Source organism: Rhinopithecus bieti, unplaced genomic scaffold (genome assembly GCF_001698545.2).
Source record: "Rhinopithecus bieti isolate Rb0 unplaced genomic scaffold, ASM169854v2 scaffold_67094, whole genome shotgun sequence".
Taxonomy (NCBI): Eukaryota; Metazoa; Chordata; class Mammalia; order Primates; family Cercopithecidae; genus Rhinopithecus; species Rhinopithecus bieti.
In genome coordinates this window covers 102,402-120,003 of record NW_016825225.1, presented here as the reverse complement: position 1 = coordinate 120,003, position 17,602 = coordinate 102,402, and the positions used below count along the sequence as shown (strand labels likewise).

General features: G+C 47.9%; 1 protein-coding gene across 1 annotated transcript; it reads right to left on the bottom strand.

Moving 5' to 3' along the window:
- Positions 1-12,712: 12,712 nt before the first annotated feature.
- Positions 12,713-15,517, bottom strand: LOC108522608 (melanoma-associated antigen 9). Its single transcript, XM_017862949.1, has 5 exons — positions 15,445-15,517; positions 14,834-14,905; positions 14,599-14,685; positions 14,370-14,440; positions 12,713-14,294 (listed from the first exon to the last, which is right to left on the bottom strand). Exon 5 carries the CDS (start codon positions 14,227-14,229, stop codon positions 13,285-13,287), a length of 945 nt encoding a protein of 314 aa, XP_017718438.1. The 5' UTR covers positions 14,230-14,294; positions 14,370-14,440; positions 14,599-14,685; positions 14,834-14,905; positions 15,445-15,517; the 3' UTR covers positions 12,713-13,284.
- Between the last annotated feature and the right edge of the window lie 2,085 nt (positions 15,518-17,602).

Below are 17,602 nucleotides of genomic sequence, written 5' to 3'. Positions count from 1 at the left end.
TGTGTACAAGAACGCCCTTAGGAGCATGCTAGAAGCAACCCCCATGTTCATCACCACGAGCATGGGGAAATACGTTGGAGCTCATACAAAGGAATACTATACAGCCCTGAGCGTAAAAAAGCTATGGCTACATCCATAACGTGGAAGAAGACCACGAACCTCATGTTGAGCAAAAGTAGCCAATGCAGAGAATATCAGTTCCATAATTCCATTTCGATGGAGATCAAAAGAGGCAATACTACTCTATGGCACTAAAGTCAGGATAGTGGCTACCTTGGGAGACAGAGACTGGGAGGGAAATGAGGGGAAATCCTCATGGCAGATGTTTTTTGTGTGGTGGGTGATGGGCTCCCCAAGGATGTTCACGGGTGACAATTAAAGAGCTCTACATTTACGATCTGTGCACTCATTAAGCAGAGGGAGAGAGGATTAAGAGACACGAACAAAAGTAGTGCATAAACCTAGTGGGTTTGGATCAGAATCCCAAAAGACCCCACCCCGTAGGCCATAATGCCAAATGCTGGAAGCCCATAATGTCAATATCTCTGACATCTAAATTCGAAATGATCAATAGCCCTAAGCAGAAAATAGGGAGGGTTAATAAGGAATGCTCATTTCGTGTATCATAGAATTTCTAAAAGAGTAGCGCCAAATAGAAAATGAATGTGAGATATCCTTTGAGGACACACATGTCCTAAAAGAAAAAACAGCAGGTACATGTGATGCAAAACTTCAACATATAGTTAGCGACTGTGAAATTCAGCCAGCTCTTAAGGACTATCTCCAGGCAATTGCTTATATCTTTACCTGTAGTGCCTCTTTTCTCAGAATTTTCTAGTTTCTTTTTCCTGTTTGTGTATTTTCACGATGTTGAAGTGTCAGCATTATTTTTAACCACTGGCTATGCTATTCCTTTCTTTGCATTATTTCCAATACTGGAGGTATAAATTGTGTGGAGACTTTGAGAGAGTTCTAATTTGTTTTATGCATTTTTCAGATTTGACTCCACAAATGTACGTTATCCCATTGTTAACTCTGTGTGCAAGCACTGTGGGTACATGAATAAACATTGACACTTGCTCAATAAATGAAGAGATGTCCTTTTTTAAATCTTCATTTGTGAAAGAAAAAATTTCTCATGATCTTGACTCCTTGGGTGAAACTATATGCAGTGTGATCTGTCAAGGTTTTTGATAGATGTCTTAGGATGACTTAGCTTGCTGGTCACAGTATTTCATATATGACTGCAGTTATGAAGAAGGCTGCACACAATTACTAACCTTAGTAATATTTGTTCATATATTTTCCTTTTTGACCTATTAGAGTTGGTCCACAGGAGATCATTGGGCCACCCAGTCAGCAGGGAGAGATGGGGAGGAGTCGGGGCAGGTTTATGGGGGTGCAGGCCCCACGCCAGGGCAGGAGTGCAGCCTCTGAAGGGCGGAAGGGACCTGCATCATCCATGTACAAGTGGAAGCTTCTCCATCCTCACTCACTCTGTTCTAAACCCAACGTCTCCAGCAGAGCCCTCATCTGAATTTCAGAAAGGGTGGTGTCCTAATGGGGTTGGGGAGAGGCCAGGTGGGCCGGATCCAGTGACAGTCTCTCACTGGCTTCCTTGCAGGCCTCAGCCATGTGGCATGGGGCATCGGACATTGGGTAACTGTTGATGAGAGCATCCCTCCCCTGGTCATGGGGAACACAGCGAGGCCAGGGCGAGGGCAGGGCTCTGTGAAATGTGACTGCTGCTGGTTATAAGCTGAGCCAATCATGTGCCTTCTGTGTGCCTCAGTTCTTCATTTGTAAAATGGACATGTAACAGTACAAAGTAAGAGCATTGTTGTGAGTTTATACCTGAGGTCACCTGCATGTAAAATGCCTGGCCCAAATGATGTGGTAAATAAGAAGTAGCTTTCTTTACTGTGTGTCTAAGTTGTAACTTCCCCCCACATTTTAACATTTCTAAGCCTATATGTGTCTTATGATCCACATGCACATTGGTTAATGCATTTATTTTCTTTTTCTCCTGAAAATCTGCCATCACGGATAAATCATCTCACATCTCAGACCTGTGTAGGTATGGTGGAACTTGTTCTAGTCCCGCCTGGGACGAGAGCCAGGGCTATTGAACCAGACCCAGGATCAATACATGTGTCTGGGGGAGTCGGCCCTGGGGGAGTCTTCCAAGACATTCTCCAGGCTCACCCTGCCTGTATCCATCCCCACAACTCAAAGCTCTGAGAGGAGAGTCCTCCGCCTGGACACTGTGGATGCCCCCACTTTGCTTGTCCTCAACCTTTCAGGTGCAAGTTTCTAAGGAGGGCTGAAGCCACATTGCAAATTCTTCGGCCACAGCTTAGACATGCAGGGCAGCCCTCTACATGGCTATTTGAAACACAGTCTCGCCCACACAGTTGTTTTCACGGTTTGAAACAGCCTGCGGTTACCTATTTAGTAGCTGCAAATCTCTCTTGAACCTATGATGGTTCCAATTTCCTTTTCTGTATTACCTTCCAGAAAGCAGCCAGAAGAGGAATTCTGTCCCCAGGACATGAGTATATGCTGAATCACGGCTCAGAACTTGTTGATTGCATGGACATCAACTCCTCAGATGTCTCAGGCCTTCCTTTCTTCTTTGTCAGCCACTGCACTCCTCTTTTTCACACACTCAGGCATCTGCCACACCAGTTGCCCTTCACCCTGCTTGGTTCAGGGTTTACTGGGTGCCAGGCAGCTGCTGTGCTAAGCGCTCTGCTGGTCTGTGTCATTTTCTGTGTGCAAGCCTCCCTTGGGTGGTTAGTAGGAATGAGCCCATCTCTGTAATGAGCTAACCTTTGCAATGGTGGGATTGAGCCATGACCCTGGCTCCACAGTGAGGAAGTAGAGGACCAGAAATAGGCGCACAAGGTCAGACCCTCGGACCTGCAACCTCACTCATTTAGAATGGGTACTCTAATGATCTGTGCAGAGGAGTTTGCCTTTCTACACAGAAAAGTGCTGAAGAAAGCAGAAACAGCAAGCAAAGAGCAGATTGCTCATTTCCAAGTTCCTTTCCATTTAGGGTTCAAGCAGAGCACATCTCTTGATTATGCTGAGTCATATTGATTGGCATCTTCTGAAACTTTTTAACTGGCCCCTGTGAAAGTTCAGTTTGATTTCATGACACTTAGCATGAGTGACCCCATTCTGGTTTTATTGTCTTCCAGGGCCTAGTACAGGAAGCTAGGCTGGCACAATGGCCTCCCATTAATTTTGTTTCACAGTCTCCCTTCCTTTGGGTCATGACCAAATCGTAGGGCATGAATGCTACACTTAGTCACCATCAGTTTTGGGTTTATGGAGTTAAAATGCCATTCGTGTGTTGCAGTGTCCTTGTTACCATGTGTTTCTTGGAGCTTTCATCATTCCAGCTGCAGACAGACCATATAGCATTCAACAGATGGCTGCATGGAGATTAATAAGCCTTTTTGAGAGGATGCAGTGAACCAGGGAGACTACTCTTATGACTGTCAAGAGGATAATACCCATAGTTTGGAGTATGCCCTTGTAATGGGAATGGCAGAGCGGAGGTTGCTGCCTAGGAAGTTGAAGTAGAACAGTACACTCAACTGGCTCAAGCCTGTGGGCAGAGATAAAAATTTAGAGGCATCTCTCCCCGCTTTTCCCTCAAAATCCTTTTCTTTGAAAGGACTATTCAGACATTTGACTGTGAACCTACCTGACCCATTCCCTATTCCTGTATATTTATACTTTCTCTCTCTCTCTCTCTCTCTTCCCTCTCTCTCTCTCTACCTGCCTGATTCTTTGACTCTTCGTTTCTGCCTCACATGATCAGGGAATGGAGAATTGTCCTCTCAACTCTTTGAGCTCTCTCTGCCCAGGATCAGTAAGTAACAAATCTTTGAATTTATTTTGTGTTGTGGTGGTGATTTGAAGTTGTGCCTTTCACCTGAACATCAGATGGCAACCAAGGTCAGACTTTATCTGGGATGCTGGGGGATGGAGAGAATTTCAAACTCCAAGCGCCCGAATGATGGTCACAGGCAGGCATAAGCTGGACACAGATCAGACAAGAAGCACAAGGACATCCGCCAGAGTAAACAAGTTTCCCATATGAGGGGCCACGTGATCACCGGTGGGTTGGACAACTGGATATTAGGCTGTCTGCCAGGCACAAGAATTACCCTATGGAAAGCATGCTGGAAAAACCTGCCATCAGCTCCCCTCCATTTCCAGTTAGGTCAGCCTTTCCAGATACTCTGGTACTAGAATCTCAGGTTGGCTGGGGGCTCTGAAAACAGCCCCTTAGGCAGGCTTCCCATGAGCTAAACCAACTGAAATTGAACAGACCAAAGAATGAGCCAGATGAGGAATCTACCCATTCTAACCAACCAGCCTGTTTGTCTTATTCATCCACATACAACAGTAAGTGTCAGCAGCTGCACAGAGTCCTCCCTGTTGCTGCATGGATGCTGTCTTGAGGCTGGCGGTGACATGGTATTTAACTTGTTTCATGACCAGCTGATCCTAATACAGACATCTTGTTTTTAGGTGGCGAGTGCTCCAATCACTCCTGAGTGCCCAAACTGGAGCCACCAGTCAGTCCTGGCTATGACTCTGAGCTTCTCTTGACTAACGTAACCAGTGAATCTCTCCTACCGAAGCATACAAGCAAAAGAAACTGGAGAACCCAGATCCCTGCAAATTTCCCAAAGCCAGAGTCACACACTGCCTGTGATCATCTGCTCCCTCCATCAGTTTCCTTTAAAACTACACGTCTTGTCAGTGACTTGTCAGCCCCCACAACCCCCCAGGTCATGTTCTCTCTCACAGGACAAACGAATCCTGGAATCAAGAGCCAAAAGGATCAGGGGAATCAATGCAAAAATGTGACCCGAGAGGAACTGACAACCCTTGTGCCTCTGTGAGGGTGAGAGGGGCCTCCAAAGCTGTCAGCGGCATCTCCCCTGCATTTGTCAAGGGGTCTCCAGAGACATCAGCTGTGTCTTTTGGGTCCCTCCAAACCACCAGAATCTGCCAAAAAGATAATAACAGCAAATATGATTTAAAGATCAAACTGGCTTTTATTGGCGATGCTAGAATTGAGCAACACTACATTCTGTAAAATAAAATGAGTGTTACAATGAACCAAGCAGATGAGGTTGGCTTTGTAGGCAGAACAGTGCTAAAGAAAGCAGAAACCGAAAGAAAAAAAAGAAAGAAAGAAAGAAAGAAAAGGAAAGAAAAAGAAAAGAGATTCAGCATTTCAAAGTTCCTTTCCTTCTAAGATTAGAGCAGAAGGGTCTTCCTCATTTCGCTGGCTCAGGTTAATTGGAAGATTCTAAGTTTTGTTTTTTCTTTTTCTTTCTTTTTTTTTTTCTTTTAATTAGCCCATTGGAAAGTTCAGGATGATTATGTGGCACTCAGTACAAGTGACCCCATTCTGGTCGGGTGTGATCAGCTGGGGCTAAGGGCAGGAGGCTAGTCCACAGCAGTGGCCTCCCCTGAATGGTGTTTCACACAGGCCGGTCAGTTAATCAGCCTTTCTAAAGGAGACAGTGCTAGCTTTGCTTAACACTGAGCTTTCCTCCCTTGCTCTAGATAGGGATACTTGGATGCTCGTGATTTCCACGGATTTTCTTTTCTACAGAATCTTAAAAGCCTTTTGTAGGAAACTTTGTCTGTGAGGAATTACAGTATTAACATTATTCGCAATCAATCTATATCTAGTGCTTGGATTTGCTTTCACGCTTTTTCTCTCTAACTCTGCGTGTGTGTTTGCGTTAAGTTTTTCAAGTATGGGAAACAGAAAGCGTTTCTGAAGGTGATAATTCTTGCCTCCTGGGATCCCTGGAGGAAGGAAATCCACATGGAAAAAGAGAGACGGTCTCCAGGTGGAGATACATCTTCAGAGACTTTAAAAACAGCTTTCAGCTTGTGTTCTATAAATGAACCAAAGATGACCTGTGTGTGTAGCCCCTAGGCTGGAGGAAGGCCTTGCTTATTGTTTAGACATGGGATGTGGCTGGCAAAGGGCCTTGCAGCAGCATCTCAGCTGTCGTGCAGCATTGCTCATGTTTCTCTACGTTTTCCTTCACAAGACTGAGACCTGTTGGCTCAGAAGCCCATCAGCACGAAACTGAATTTTTCACACATTTGATTGTTTGAAACGTGGCACTGCTAAGCAGATTGTTAGGCTTTCAGAGCCTTGCTGGCTTCCATACCCTGCTAGTCCTCACCTAACATCTGCTAACCATAGATAAGATAGAATCTTATAGTTACGAGACTCCCAAGCCACTTTGCCCAGCTGCTGAGCAGTATCACCTATACTCATAAGGTCCTTCTCCAATTCCCATCTGCCCATCAGTTCTCCTGCCTTCCTCCCGTTCTGATGGTGACCCTGGAAACACAGACTCTGGACAGTCTGTCCCCTCCCTGCATTCCCTGTCCAAGCACCACCCAATAAAGCTGCTTGTGTGGTATTGCCTCTGGTGATCCTATCATTTTCCTTGATCAACCCCCAGTCCCAAACAGTGTGAAATGAGCTCTTCTGAACTGGGATGTCAGCCACGTATAAACCGCTGACTGTTGGAGCTAAGGTGCATGATTTGAGGTGCACGTTTGGACCGTAAGACTGGTAAGGCCTAAAGGCCATAGGAAAGCATACCATGCAGGTGTCTCCCTGCCTCACTGTTGTCTGGCCTTGCAGCATGCTGGCTATCCTGCTGCTACAGAATCCCTTCCCCCCCACTACCGACTGTTTTGGAATTGCAAATTCACAAATCTCAATAGGCTGGCCTTGACTCTAACCAAAGGATCTGCTCTGGGCTGTTTCAGACTCACCACAGGCTGGGCCAAGCAGAAAGCAGGCATAGCTCAACGCAACAAAAGCATCTTTGACTCTGGAACCCTGGTAGGCTTTAAACACCTGTTAGTGAGGTTCAAAACTGTCACCACACAACACAGATGCAGCCCTGGACCTCACACATCTCTTGCAGATGCCCGTGATGAAGGGCTTGTTCTCCGGTGGGGCCAACTGGAGTGAAGCTGCTCATGGGCACTGTATTTCTGACGCAGACAGGTTGCACTTCTAACTGGTGAGATGTCTCCTGAAAGCTGCATGTTGTGGGATGGCACCCCCCACCCACTGTGATTTCTCCACCCACTCGTGACAGCTCAGTCTGAGATCTTCTCTCTAGCATGTCCGCTGTCAGTCACTTGTGTCCCAGGACCCACATCAGTTGCAATTTTAGGTAGTGGACAGACAGCCTAACTCTGCTTCCTCTCCTTCCTCCTGGTCCACACGCCAGGCAGTAGGATTATCAAATGCAGCTGAGCCCAGGAAGTGATGGATTTTTTTTTTCTTGTTATCGTTATTGTTCTACACTGTTTACTGCATAAATGAGCAGGACGAAAAGGGTTATGCAAACTCATTTGGAATCTTCTGGAAACACAGGACTTTTTCCTGGCTGCTTCCTAAACAGGACGGGTCTTTCTATTCACATCTTGTTTTATGACTGTTCTTCTGTGAAAATGTTTTTGTCCCCATGCCACATAGCCCTGCCAGGTGAGAAGTCCTCGGGCAGGGTAGGGGATGATTGAAGCAATGTAAAGCTTTTATTGTTGAGTGGGCCATGCTGACTTAGTAAGGATGGAGGAAAAACACAACATCTGGGGAGGTGTGAGGAGGGCATTGTGATCTTGGTGTTGCAGAACTGTTCCTGGAAGCTTTCTTCTCTTGCTGAAGGAAAACTCGCCATGCTGCCTTTGCCAGCAGCTGCAATTTCTGTGACTCCAAACTCACGGCTGCACCCATGACAACATCTGACCTTGCTGACTAGGGGACAGAGGGAGAGGCCCCGGCTCTGCTACGTTGCTCACAGAGTACCTCCAGATGCCCTCCCTACCAGTCATGGAAAAGCCAAATTGTCTGCAAGCGAAACCAGGGGCTGAACTGGATTATGTGTCCTGTGTACTGGATACCCTTGTAGCTGGCAGGAGGTGCCATGGTGGGATGTCACAGTGAGGCCTCGATATTCTGTGCTTCCTGACTGAGTTTGGCCATCTTGGGGTGCCCAAATTATGATACACTGTGTGTTTGCAGGGGGACCACATGTGCCCTCGGGGTTGTAAGTCCCATGTGTGCCCTGCCTTTGTGACAGGGCCTCAGTCCTGGATGACTTTCAGGTCAGGTCACAATAGTCCAGAGCTGTGTCCTGCCTGAACTGATGCCCCAATTGATTGAATTGGCCAAATATAAAGAAAATGTTAATGCTGAAATTTAAGAGGGAAGCCACGTGGCTGTCTAAGATGCACCTCTGTGGTTAATGGGGTTTGTGTTAACTGGTTCAGTCCAGGACCCCTAACAGCATAAGTGACATCAATATGCGGCTCAGTTTCTCCCTGCTGTGTCAGGTCCTACTGATAATTTCCTGTAAAGACGCCTTGTCCAGAAGGGTGCATGGTTCAGAAAAGGAGCACTGGGCAAAGAAACCAGAAGTTGAAGTAAGGTCAGTATGGTGGAGAAATGCCTGTGCTATTTTTCCCTCTTGTGTCTCCAAGCACGGACTCAAAGGCAGCCTAAATTTGAGAATTACACAGGGATACGAAAATCTGTGTGTATGAAGGTCTCTCTGTACGGTCCAAGAGCTAGGGAGGCAGGCCCATAGAGGACATGGGTAATGAGGGAAAAAAACCTGCCTCCACACCAGTCCCAATCCTGAATCTGTAACCCGCGGCGGCAGCATCAGCCACAGCTGGGCGGGCATCTGAAACCCTCGAATAGATGATTCCTGCTCTCTGACAAGAAATTTCAACCAAAAAGTATGGGGAGAGTTGGGGGGTAAGAGATGAAAAGCACTTGTGCAGGTCATGGCACAGTGGCAGAGGCCAATGAAAAGACAGGCCTACTCCTAGGTGTGTAGAGCGCTTCCTCTCCCCCATACCTTTCCACGATGTCAGTAGGCTCCTGTGTAATAGCAGGGGAACAGTACTGAAACAAGTGCACATCGCAAACTTCATTTAAGAACAGTCCCATCCCAGGCACAATGACTCCCACCTGTAATCACAGCATTTTTGTTTGACAAGGCGGGAGGGTGACTTGAGGCCAGGAGTTTGAGACCAGCCGAGGCAACACAGAGCGACACTGTGTCTAAAAGAAACAAACAAAATAGAAGAAGAAAAAGTCTCTAGGGAAATCCAAGACAGGCGGTAAGAACAAAACAAGGACACCTGAGTAAAGTTTAACCTCTGACACCTATAGCTCCAGCAAACAGTAAACGGTCTACCGCATAGTCAGATAAAAATAAACTCTCACCTGAAAGGCCCATTCTCTTCCATTCCATTTACCCAGGACATTACTACTGGCTTTCATCAAAAAATGTTACAAGGCATAGTGAAGGGGGGAAAAAAATCACAGGTTGAAGAGTAAATATCAGGTACAGACGCAGGTATGGCAGAGATGTTGGAATTGCCGGATTGAGAATTCATACCACTATGATGAATAGGCTAAGGGCTCTAACGGAAAAAGTGAACAACATGCAAGAACAGGTGGGTAATATAAGCAGGGAGATGGAAACTCTTTAAGAATAATCACAAGAAAACACTAAAAATCTAGAACACTGTAAATAGGCAATAAAAGAAAGCAGACAAATTAGATTTCATGAAAATTAAGAACTTTTGTGCATCAAAAAACACTATGAACAGAGTTAAAATGCAAGTCAAAGACTGTGAGAAAATATTTGTAAATCATATATCTGATAAGAGATATATACCCAGGATGTATAGAGAACTCCTGAAACACGACAAAACAACAACAACAACAAAATCAAAAATGGGTAAAATATTTGAATAGACATTTCTCCTAAAAATATATGCAAGTGACTGATGGGCACCAGAAAAGACACTCAACACCACTAATCATTAGGGAAATAGGAATCAAAGGCACGATGTGCCACCTCCTCCCACTCACTAGGATGGCTACTGTTAAAACAAATAAAGCAACAAGGAACCAGGAAATAACAAGTTGGCAAGGATGTGGTGATATTGGAAACTCTGTGTTGGTTGGAATGTAAAATGTTACAAAATTGCTGTGGGTAGCAGTATGTGATTCCTCACAAAATTCCAAATAGAGTTACCATATTATCTAGCAATTCCCCTTCTAAGTGTATACCCAGAATAATTAAAAGCAGAGTCTCAAACAGATGGTTGTAGATCCATATATATATATATATATATAGCAGCAATGTTCACCATAGCTAAACTGTGAAAGCAGCCTAAGTGTCCCTTGACACATAATTGGATTTGGAAAATGCAATATACATGCAATGGGAAATTATTCAGCATTCAAAAGGAAGGAAATTCTGGCATAAGGTACAGCGTGACTGAACCTGAGGACATTATGCTAAGTGAAATAAGTCAGGCATGAAAAGACAATACCGTAGGATGTCATTTACACACAGTACATAGAGTGGTCAAGTTCATAGAGACAGGAAATAGAAAGCTAGTTACCAGATGAGAGGGAGGAAAAATGGGGAGTTATTTTTAACGGGTATAGTGTTTCATTTTTGTCAGAGGAAAAGAGTTCTTCAGATGAGACATGGTGATGGTTGAATAAGGGTATGAATGTATTAAGACCCCTGAACTGTGCACTTGCCATGGTTAGGAGGGTTTATGTGATATGTGTTGTATCATGATAAAAATAATTTATTAGGAAAAATAAAACAACCCCCACTGTAACAGAAATGAAGGATATCTTTGATTAAGTCATCAACAGGCAGGATGTGGCTGAGGTAACAAGCACCAAGCCTGAAGAAATGTCAATCGAAAAGCCAAACCTGAAACGCAAAGAGAAAAAAGGAAGGAAAAAACAGAACAGAATGTTCAAGAAGTCTGAGACAGTTACAAAAGTCACCATTGTGCATAACTGAAATACCATGCCCAGAAGATGAGAAAGAAACGAAGGAAATATTTGAAGTGGTAATGGCTGAGAATTCCCCCAATTAATGACAGACATGAAACTGCAGATTCAGGAAGCTCATGGAACAGGAAACAGGATAAATACTAAGAAGTATACATCTATGTATATCATATTCAAACTGCAGAAAACCAAAGAGAAAAAAAGTCTCGAGAGAAGCTGGAGGAAAAACAAGTGTGAGAGAAATCCATATTATGTTTCTCTGTCATCCTCCCAACACTTGGCCGCCTAGCCTGACTCCTGAAAGGGAAATGCACAGCAATGTGAGGACACCAAAGACTTACCTTCTAGCTAGAAGATCAGAGGAAGTCCCCAGGGACCCAGTGAACTTGGGAAAAACCACTGAGAGTAGCAAGTGTAAGCAAGAGAACACATTAAATTGAGCAGGAATTCCTGGGCCCAACCTAAGGTGCTCACGCAGAAATCTTCATAGTTACCAAGGACTGGAGAAATGAACTAGTGGGAGATCATCACCCAGTTCTCAGCCATTATTCAGGATGACTCAGAAATACTATGGATGCAAATATCACAGCACCACCAACATCCGAATATGTCTTTTTTCAAGCACACATGGAAGACTCGCCAAGCTAGATTATCTCTTGAGTCATAAAATAAACTTTTTTTTTTTTTTTTTTTTTTCTTAAGACAGAGTCTAGCTCTGTTGCCCAGGCTGGAGTACAGTAGTGAGATCTCATCTTACTACAGCCTCTGCCTCCTGGGTTCAAGGGATTCTCCTGCCTCAGCCACCCGAGTATGTAATACCTTTTGACCCTAGACTCTAGAACTCTGGGATTTTGTAAATGTTGTTGTTCTCCAAGAATTACCAGAGAATATACAGCTCAACAGGACATGGGATAATCAGCCCAAACAGGAAGTTTCATCAATAAAGTTAAGTATTTCCTCTTATCGAATGTACTTCAAAATTTGGGTGTGCTGGAGTCTTGCACAGCTGAATGCAGCTCAAAGCTCCCAGAATTTGAATCGAGAATCAACTCCTTTCCTCTCTGCCACCTGCTTTTTGATTCAAGACACTGTTTTCACTTATTTTGTTAACACTCAAAATCTAACCTTTGCTTACAATTGGTCAAATCCCACCTGAGATAACTTGATTAGAATGCCTTTTAAATATGATCAACTCTGGCTCTCCCAGACAGGCAGAAAAGCACCTGGCCAGTGACTTCTGGGCTTCCCTTCCTGGGAGATTCACCCTCATCTTGCGGGAAACCCTTGCAGATGTTAGGTATCCATCACCTAGCCCCCGCACTGTGTTCAACCACACCGAGAGGAGAGCGCTGGACAATTTCCTTCTATCCCTGTCCCAGGTGGAGACTCTCCTCTGTTCATCCACTATCCAAAAGGAACTGCTGAGCAGTTCTCCATTCCAGGCCTTTCTCTCATCCTCTGAGAATCTGGCTCTGGCACCATCCAGCTTCAATAGAATTACCTCCCCCAGAAGGAATTGCAGTTTCTCAAAGCCCAAAAGACCCTGGCTCAGGGCATATACACTCGACTGCTGTCACCTAGAGCCCCAAACCCTCACCCACGTTTTATTTTCCTCTAGTTCTTAGAGGACATGGCACCACATTAATTTTAGGATTGTGGCTCCTAGACTTCACCACCCTATGGGGAAGGGGTGGGTCTGGCTTACCTAGCCTCTCTACTACTAATCCAGGGTGTTCCGAGTAACAGATGCTCAGTGCATGTTTGAAGAAAAAATGAGCCAGTGAACGGGAAAAATTATTCTTCCAATTTTCATTTCTCTTACATTCTCAAGGAAGCCAAGCAAATCCAGGTATACATGTATATATTTTAATTTTACAGGGGAGAGAAAGCGGTATAAGGCAAGAATTAACTACATTTTCATTTCATTATGAGCTCTATTTTGCTGCTAAGTTCAAGTTTCTAAAAAAATTATTAATTCCTCTGCTATGTTATCTTGCCCCAATTCACAAAATAACAGGGATTTCCCCATGTGAATCAAAAGTAAGAATCTTACTCTTAAATAACATAAACAGCAATAAGTGTGACTACTGTCATTCATTAACCACGATGGTGAAGTTCATTAAACTGACCATTAAAAGAACATTTGAACAATTCCAAAAGGGAGCAAAGATAAATCTCCAAATAACTGAACAGACAAGGAACCCAGAGAAAACATACAGTGTGTTCACTTCCACCCACTGCCACTGAGAACGCTGATTGCTCTCTTCAAACACAGAGTGAAGAATGGGCCTCATGTCGCATGGGGCAGGGCAGCTGCCGGATGGGGCCCTGACCCCACAAACATTGGCCCTGGCTGCAGCTGGTGCTCAGACTCCCTCTTGTTCCCCTCCGAAAGCCTCTTCATAAAGGGATGGGTAGCAAATGGGCTCTCTTGCATTGACCATGCCCAAATAATTTACGACCTTCTCATAGCTGGTTTCAGCGTGGGCCTTTGAACCCCACAGGAACTCATAGTGCGCAGGATCACTGCCGGGCACCTGCCGGTACTCCAGGTAGTTTTCCTGCACCCAATCTTGGGTGAGCAGCTTCCTGGGCTCCCCATAGAAAACGTGCTCCATCCCAACATACACCCCCATCACACTCAACGCTTCCCAGATAACCTCTTCGGGGGCGCAGTTGTCTTTGGTTAAGATCACACCCAGGATAATGATCAGGAGGGCAGCCTTGGGCATGCTATGATCATTACCCAGCATGCTATCGCATGAGAGGCCAAGAGCAGTGACAAGGATGTAGGAGGGGCCGGCGGGGTCCACCTCCTTCACCTCAGTGCCAAAGATCAGCTGCATGAACTCGGAGGCTTTGCCGAAGATTACAGGAAAGTAGTGCTTGTAATTTTTGATGACACTCTCCAGCATTTCTGCCTTTGTGACCGGCTCCTTGACGCGATATTTGTGGAGCAGGAAACGAACCAACTCAGCCACCTTCAATTTCAGTACTTCTTGGAACATGAACTCCAGGTGAGCTAGGTCGACCGAGGTGCTTGGCCCTTCCTCTTCTTGACTGCTGGAGCTCTCATCGAATTGGCTCCATAAAGTGTAGTAGACGGAAGTGGAGGAGGAAGAGCCTCCCTGAGGACTCTGGGGAGGACTTGATGACCCAGCAGCGGACACCTCCTCCTCCTCATCAGAGGAGGAGGTAGCCTCCTGCTCCTCGCCTGTGGGATCCTGTGCACCCATCAGGCCCAAGTCCTCTCTTTGGGCTTCAGGGTCTTCATCAGGCTTGCAGTGCGGACTCCTCTGCTCAAAAGACATGATGACTCTGGTCAGGGCAGCAGTCGGGAGCGTGGGCAGGAGCTGGGTGATGGAGACCCACAGGCCTGGGGAGAGAGGGAGTGTGTGAGAGACTTCAGCTGAGAACCAAACCTTGGAGGTTCTAACAAAGGCTGACTTACAGGTCTTCTTCAGTGCTGCTCTGGGGCCTCTTGGGGCTCCTGTCCTCCTGGTCAGCCTGTCCTCTGAGAACCTGAAGGAGGAAGTGAGAGGGTTACTCAGCGTGCGGCTGGCCTGCAGAGATCAAGGCTCTATGAGTGACAGTAGGATGGATGGGGTCAGGTGCTCTGGGTTCACATGTGTGCTGGGGCAGGTGGGGCCCTTGGTGCCCATTCAGGGCGAACACTTCACCTTCACTGCTGACACTGCCTTGGCCTCTTCTGCTCTGTGACCTGAGGACACTGTCTCAGACCAAGGCCTGCCTGCTTCCTGGAACTCCTGGAAGAGGAATCGAGGGGCCCTTAGGCAGCAGACTGCAGGCAGAGCCCCGGTCCCTCAGTGCCGTCAAGAGGGCGGGCTGGACACTCTTGAGTTCTACACACTTCTGGGGTGGATGGTCCCCTCTGCACTCATTCAGGGCCCTCACCTTTCTCCTGGCAGGGACTGGATTCCACTCCTCTATGTGCCTGGGAATCTCTCAGATCAAGAGCTCACATCCCTGATATGGAACAGAAGGACATGTCCCAACCAACATCTGGACACACCTGCCCAGGGTTTCCCCGGAAGTACAGTAAGTGATGTCCAAATTCAATGGGGTTCATGTGTCCTGGGATGAGGATACTGCCTGGTCCTCATCTTGATGCCTGCAGGGTCTGGAACCCTCCCTCTGTTGACCTGAGGCCCTATCTCCAGGAGACACCTGAAGAGGAAGTGAGGGGAGTCCGTCCACCCAGCGGCTTCCCTCAGCTGACAGAAGGGGCAGGGTGGGGCTAGGTCCTCTGTGTTCGGTGAGTGGGGTCCCCTCAGTCTGCACCTTGACTCCTGGCAGGGCCTGGGACCCTCCCTCTGCTGACGTGTGCAGCCCCCTCAGACCAAGGCCAGCCCTCCCTGACACCAATGATCCCAGGACGGACGAGGGACCTCAGCAGACAGCCCTGCCCAGGTTCTCTGGGGTGACAGTAGGGACAGGGCAAACTCTCTTGATTTGAGAGTTTCTCTGGCCTGGTGGTACCCTCAATCCTCCCTTAGGTTCCTCACCTGGACTGCTGGCCAATCCTGGGACCACTGTGTCTGTCGAAGAAAGGGGGTCCCTGTTTTGTCCACACACCCTCTGAGAACAAAGTCCTCACCTCCCTGAGATCCAGAAACAGAGGTGAGGAGGCCCCACATCTGTCACCCCTGCGTGGGGTGTCCAGGGCTGACCCCACCAGTTGACCCTTTCGGGTATGAGGTGGGTGTTCCAAAGTCCTCCTGTGGGTTATTCATTTTTACTCCTGCTGGGGCTTATATTTCCTCAACCCCCAAACCCTTGAGATGAGCAGACATCTCCCTTTACACCAACGCCTCATCCCCCCGAGGGTTCCTCAACTTCCTGCCGTGGTACAAGTGAGCTTGCCACTTAGCGCCATCCTTGATCAGGCTCCCCCCCTCCCCCAGATCTAAGAACAGAGTTCACCTAGACTCTGTGGGGTGGCTTCTTTCTGGGCTGGGAGTACCTCCATTCCTCATGAAGGGGGTACACCTTGGGCCCTGCTGATCCTGGGAGTCCACCTTCTGCTGACCAGGTGTGGATCCCTCTGTTGAATCTCTCAGTGCCCCTGGGATCAAGGTACTCACCTCCCTGAGACTTCTCACCCAAAATCACGTGGCAGAAATGAGAGCATGCCACATGTCATTCCTGCTTGGGGCCACCTGGGGCTGAGAATAGGTGACACCAGTGTCTGTGAGGTCCTTTGTTTTTTGGGAGCATGGAGGTACCTTCTTATCTTCGGTCCTCACCAAACTTCCTCCCCGTCACTCCTGGAAGACCTTGGATTCCACCCTGTGCTGACCAGGTGTGGCTCCCTCTGCTGAGCTGAGGACGCCCCTTGGACCAAGGCCCCCACCTCCCTGAGACCCGGGAGGCAGAAGTGAGGGGGCACCTCATGGTCACTCATGCATGAGATACCCAAGGCTGACCAAAGGAGCAGGTGTCGGGGGCTTCGTCAATCTGGGTGTCCTCTAGGTATTCATATTTACTTCGGACAGAATCTGGCCCCTGCCATTTTGCTGAACCAGAGATGAGTCTTGCAGACCAAGGACAACTTCTCCCTTAGACTCTCTTTGAGATAGTGTGTTTTGGGGGTGGGGGAGCACTTCCCTTCCTCACAGTCCTGCCTGGGGCCTCCCAAGACTGACGGCAGGGGCAGGTTTCCTAGGTCTGGGATGAGAGATCTGGTGAATCCTTCCTCAGGGCTCTGGGACTCCTCCTTCTGCTCACCTGAGGCCCCACTCCTCATAGCACAGCCCTGTCCCCACTGACACCCGATCTCAGAAGCCACAATGCACCACATGTGGCCACCGTGCCCGGGATAGCCCAGGCCACGATCCCCACTGAGCTGGACTCTGGGATCCCCTCTGTCCTCCAGCTTGTTCCTTCCCTGGTCTCCTAGAGGGCTGGGCCCCACCCCTCTGTGGACCTGAGTCTCTATCTGTCGGATTCCCGAGGCTGAATGAGGAGGCGCCTCGGTCTCAGATGGGGGTGGGGTGGGCCCCTTGTCCTGGGGTGCTGCGTACCCTCAGGCCTCCCTTGTCTCCCAGCAGGACCTGGGCCCTCCCTCTGTTCTCCCGCAGCCATGCTAACGATGCCAAGCCCCTTGCCTTGGTCAGCCCAGGATGCAGACATCAGGATCCGCTTGCCTGCCATGCCCGGAACTTCCCAGGGTTGACTGCAGGGGCAGTGACTCTCTCTATGGGGCCTCAGCCCTCCCTCAGGGTCCTGACCCTGATGCCTGGCAGAGCCTGACCCCTGCCCTCTCCTAACCAGTCCTGCCATGGTCACACCAAGCTCTGACCCAGAGTCCCCTGGGGCTTAAGCGGTGGGGTGGCGAAGGGGGGTCCAGCCTGAGAAGTCCGCCCCCGGGTGGTCCAGGGCTGGCAGCAGAGGTGGTGCTGGATTATTTGGGACCCTCTATCTGGGGTGGGGGCGTCCTCAGTCCTCCCTCAGCGTCTCACCTCGCCTCCTCACAGAGCCTGGGCTCGCTTCCCTCTACCGATCTTCAGCCACCACTCAGAACCAAGCCCTTGCTACTCTCTGACCCCCAGTGCGCAAGTCAGAGGCCTTACATCCGGGCACCTGGAGCTTCTCTGGGTTGACAGCAAGGGCCGAACCGGATTCTGCCGCGGGAAACTTGGGGGTGGGGGGGTGTGGAGGGGG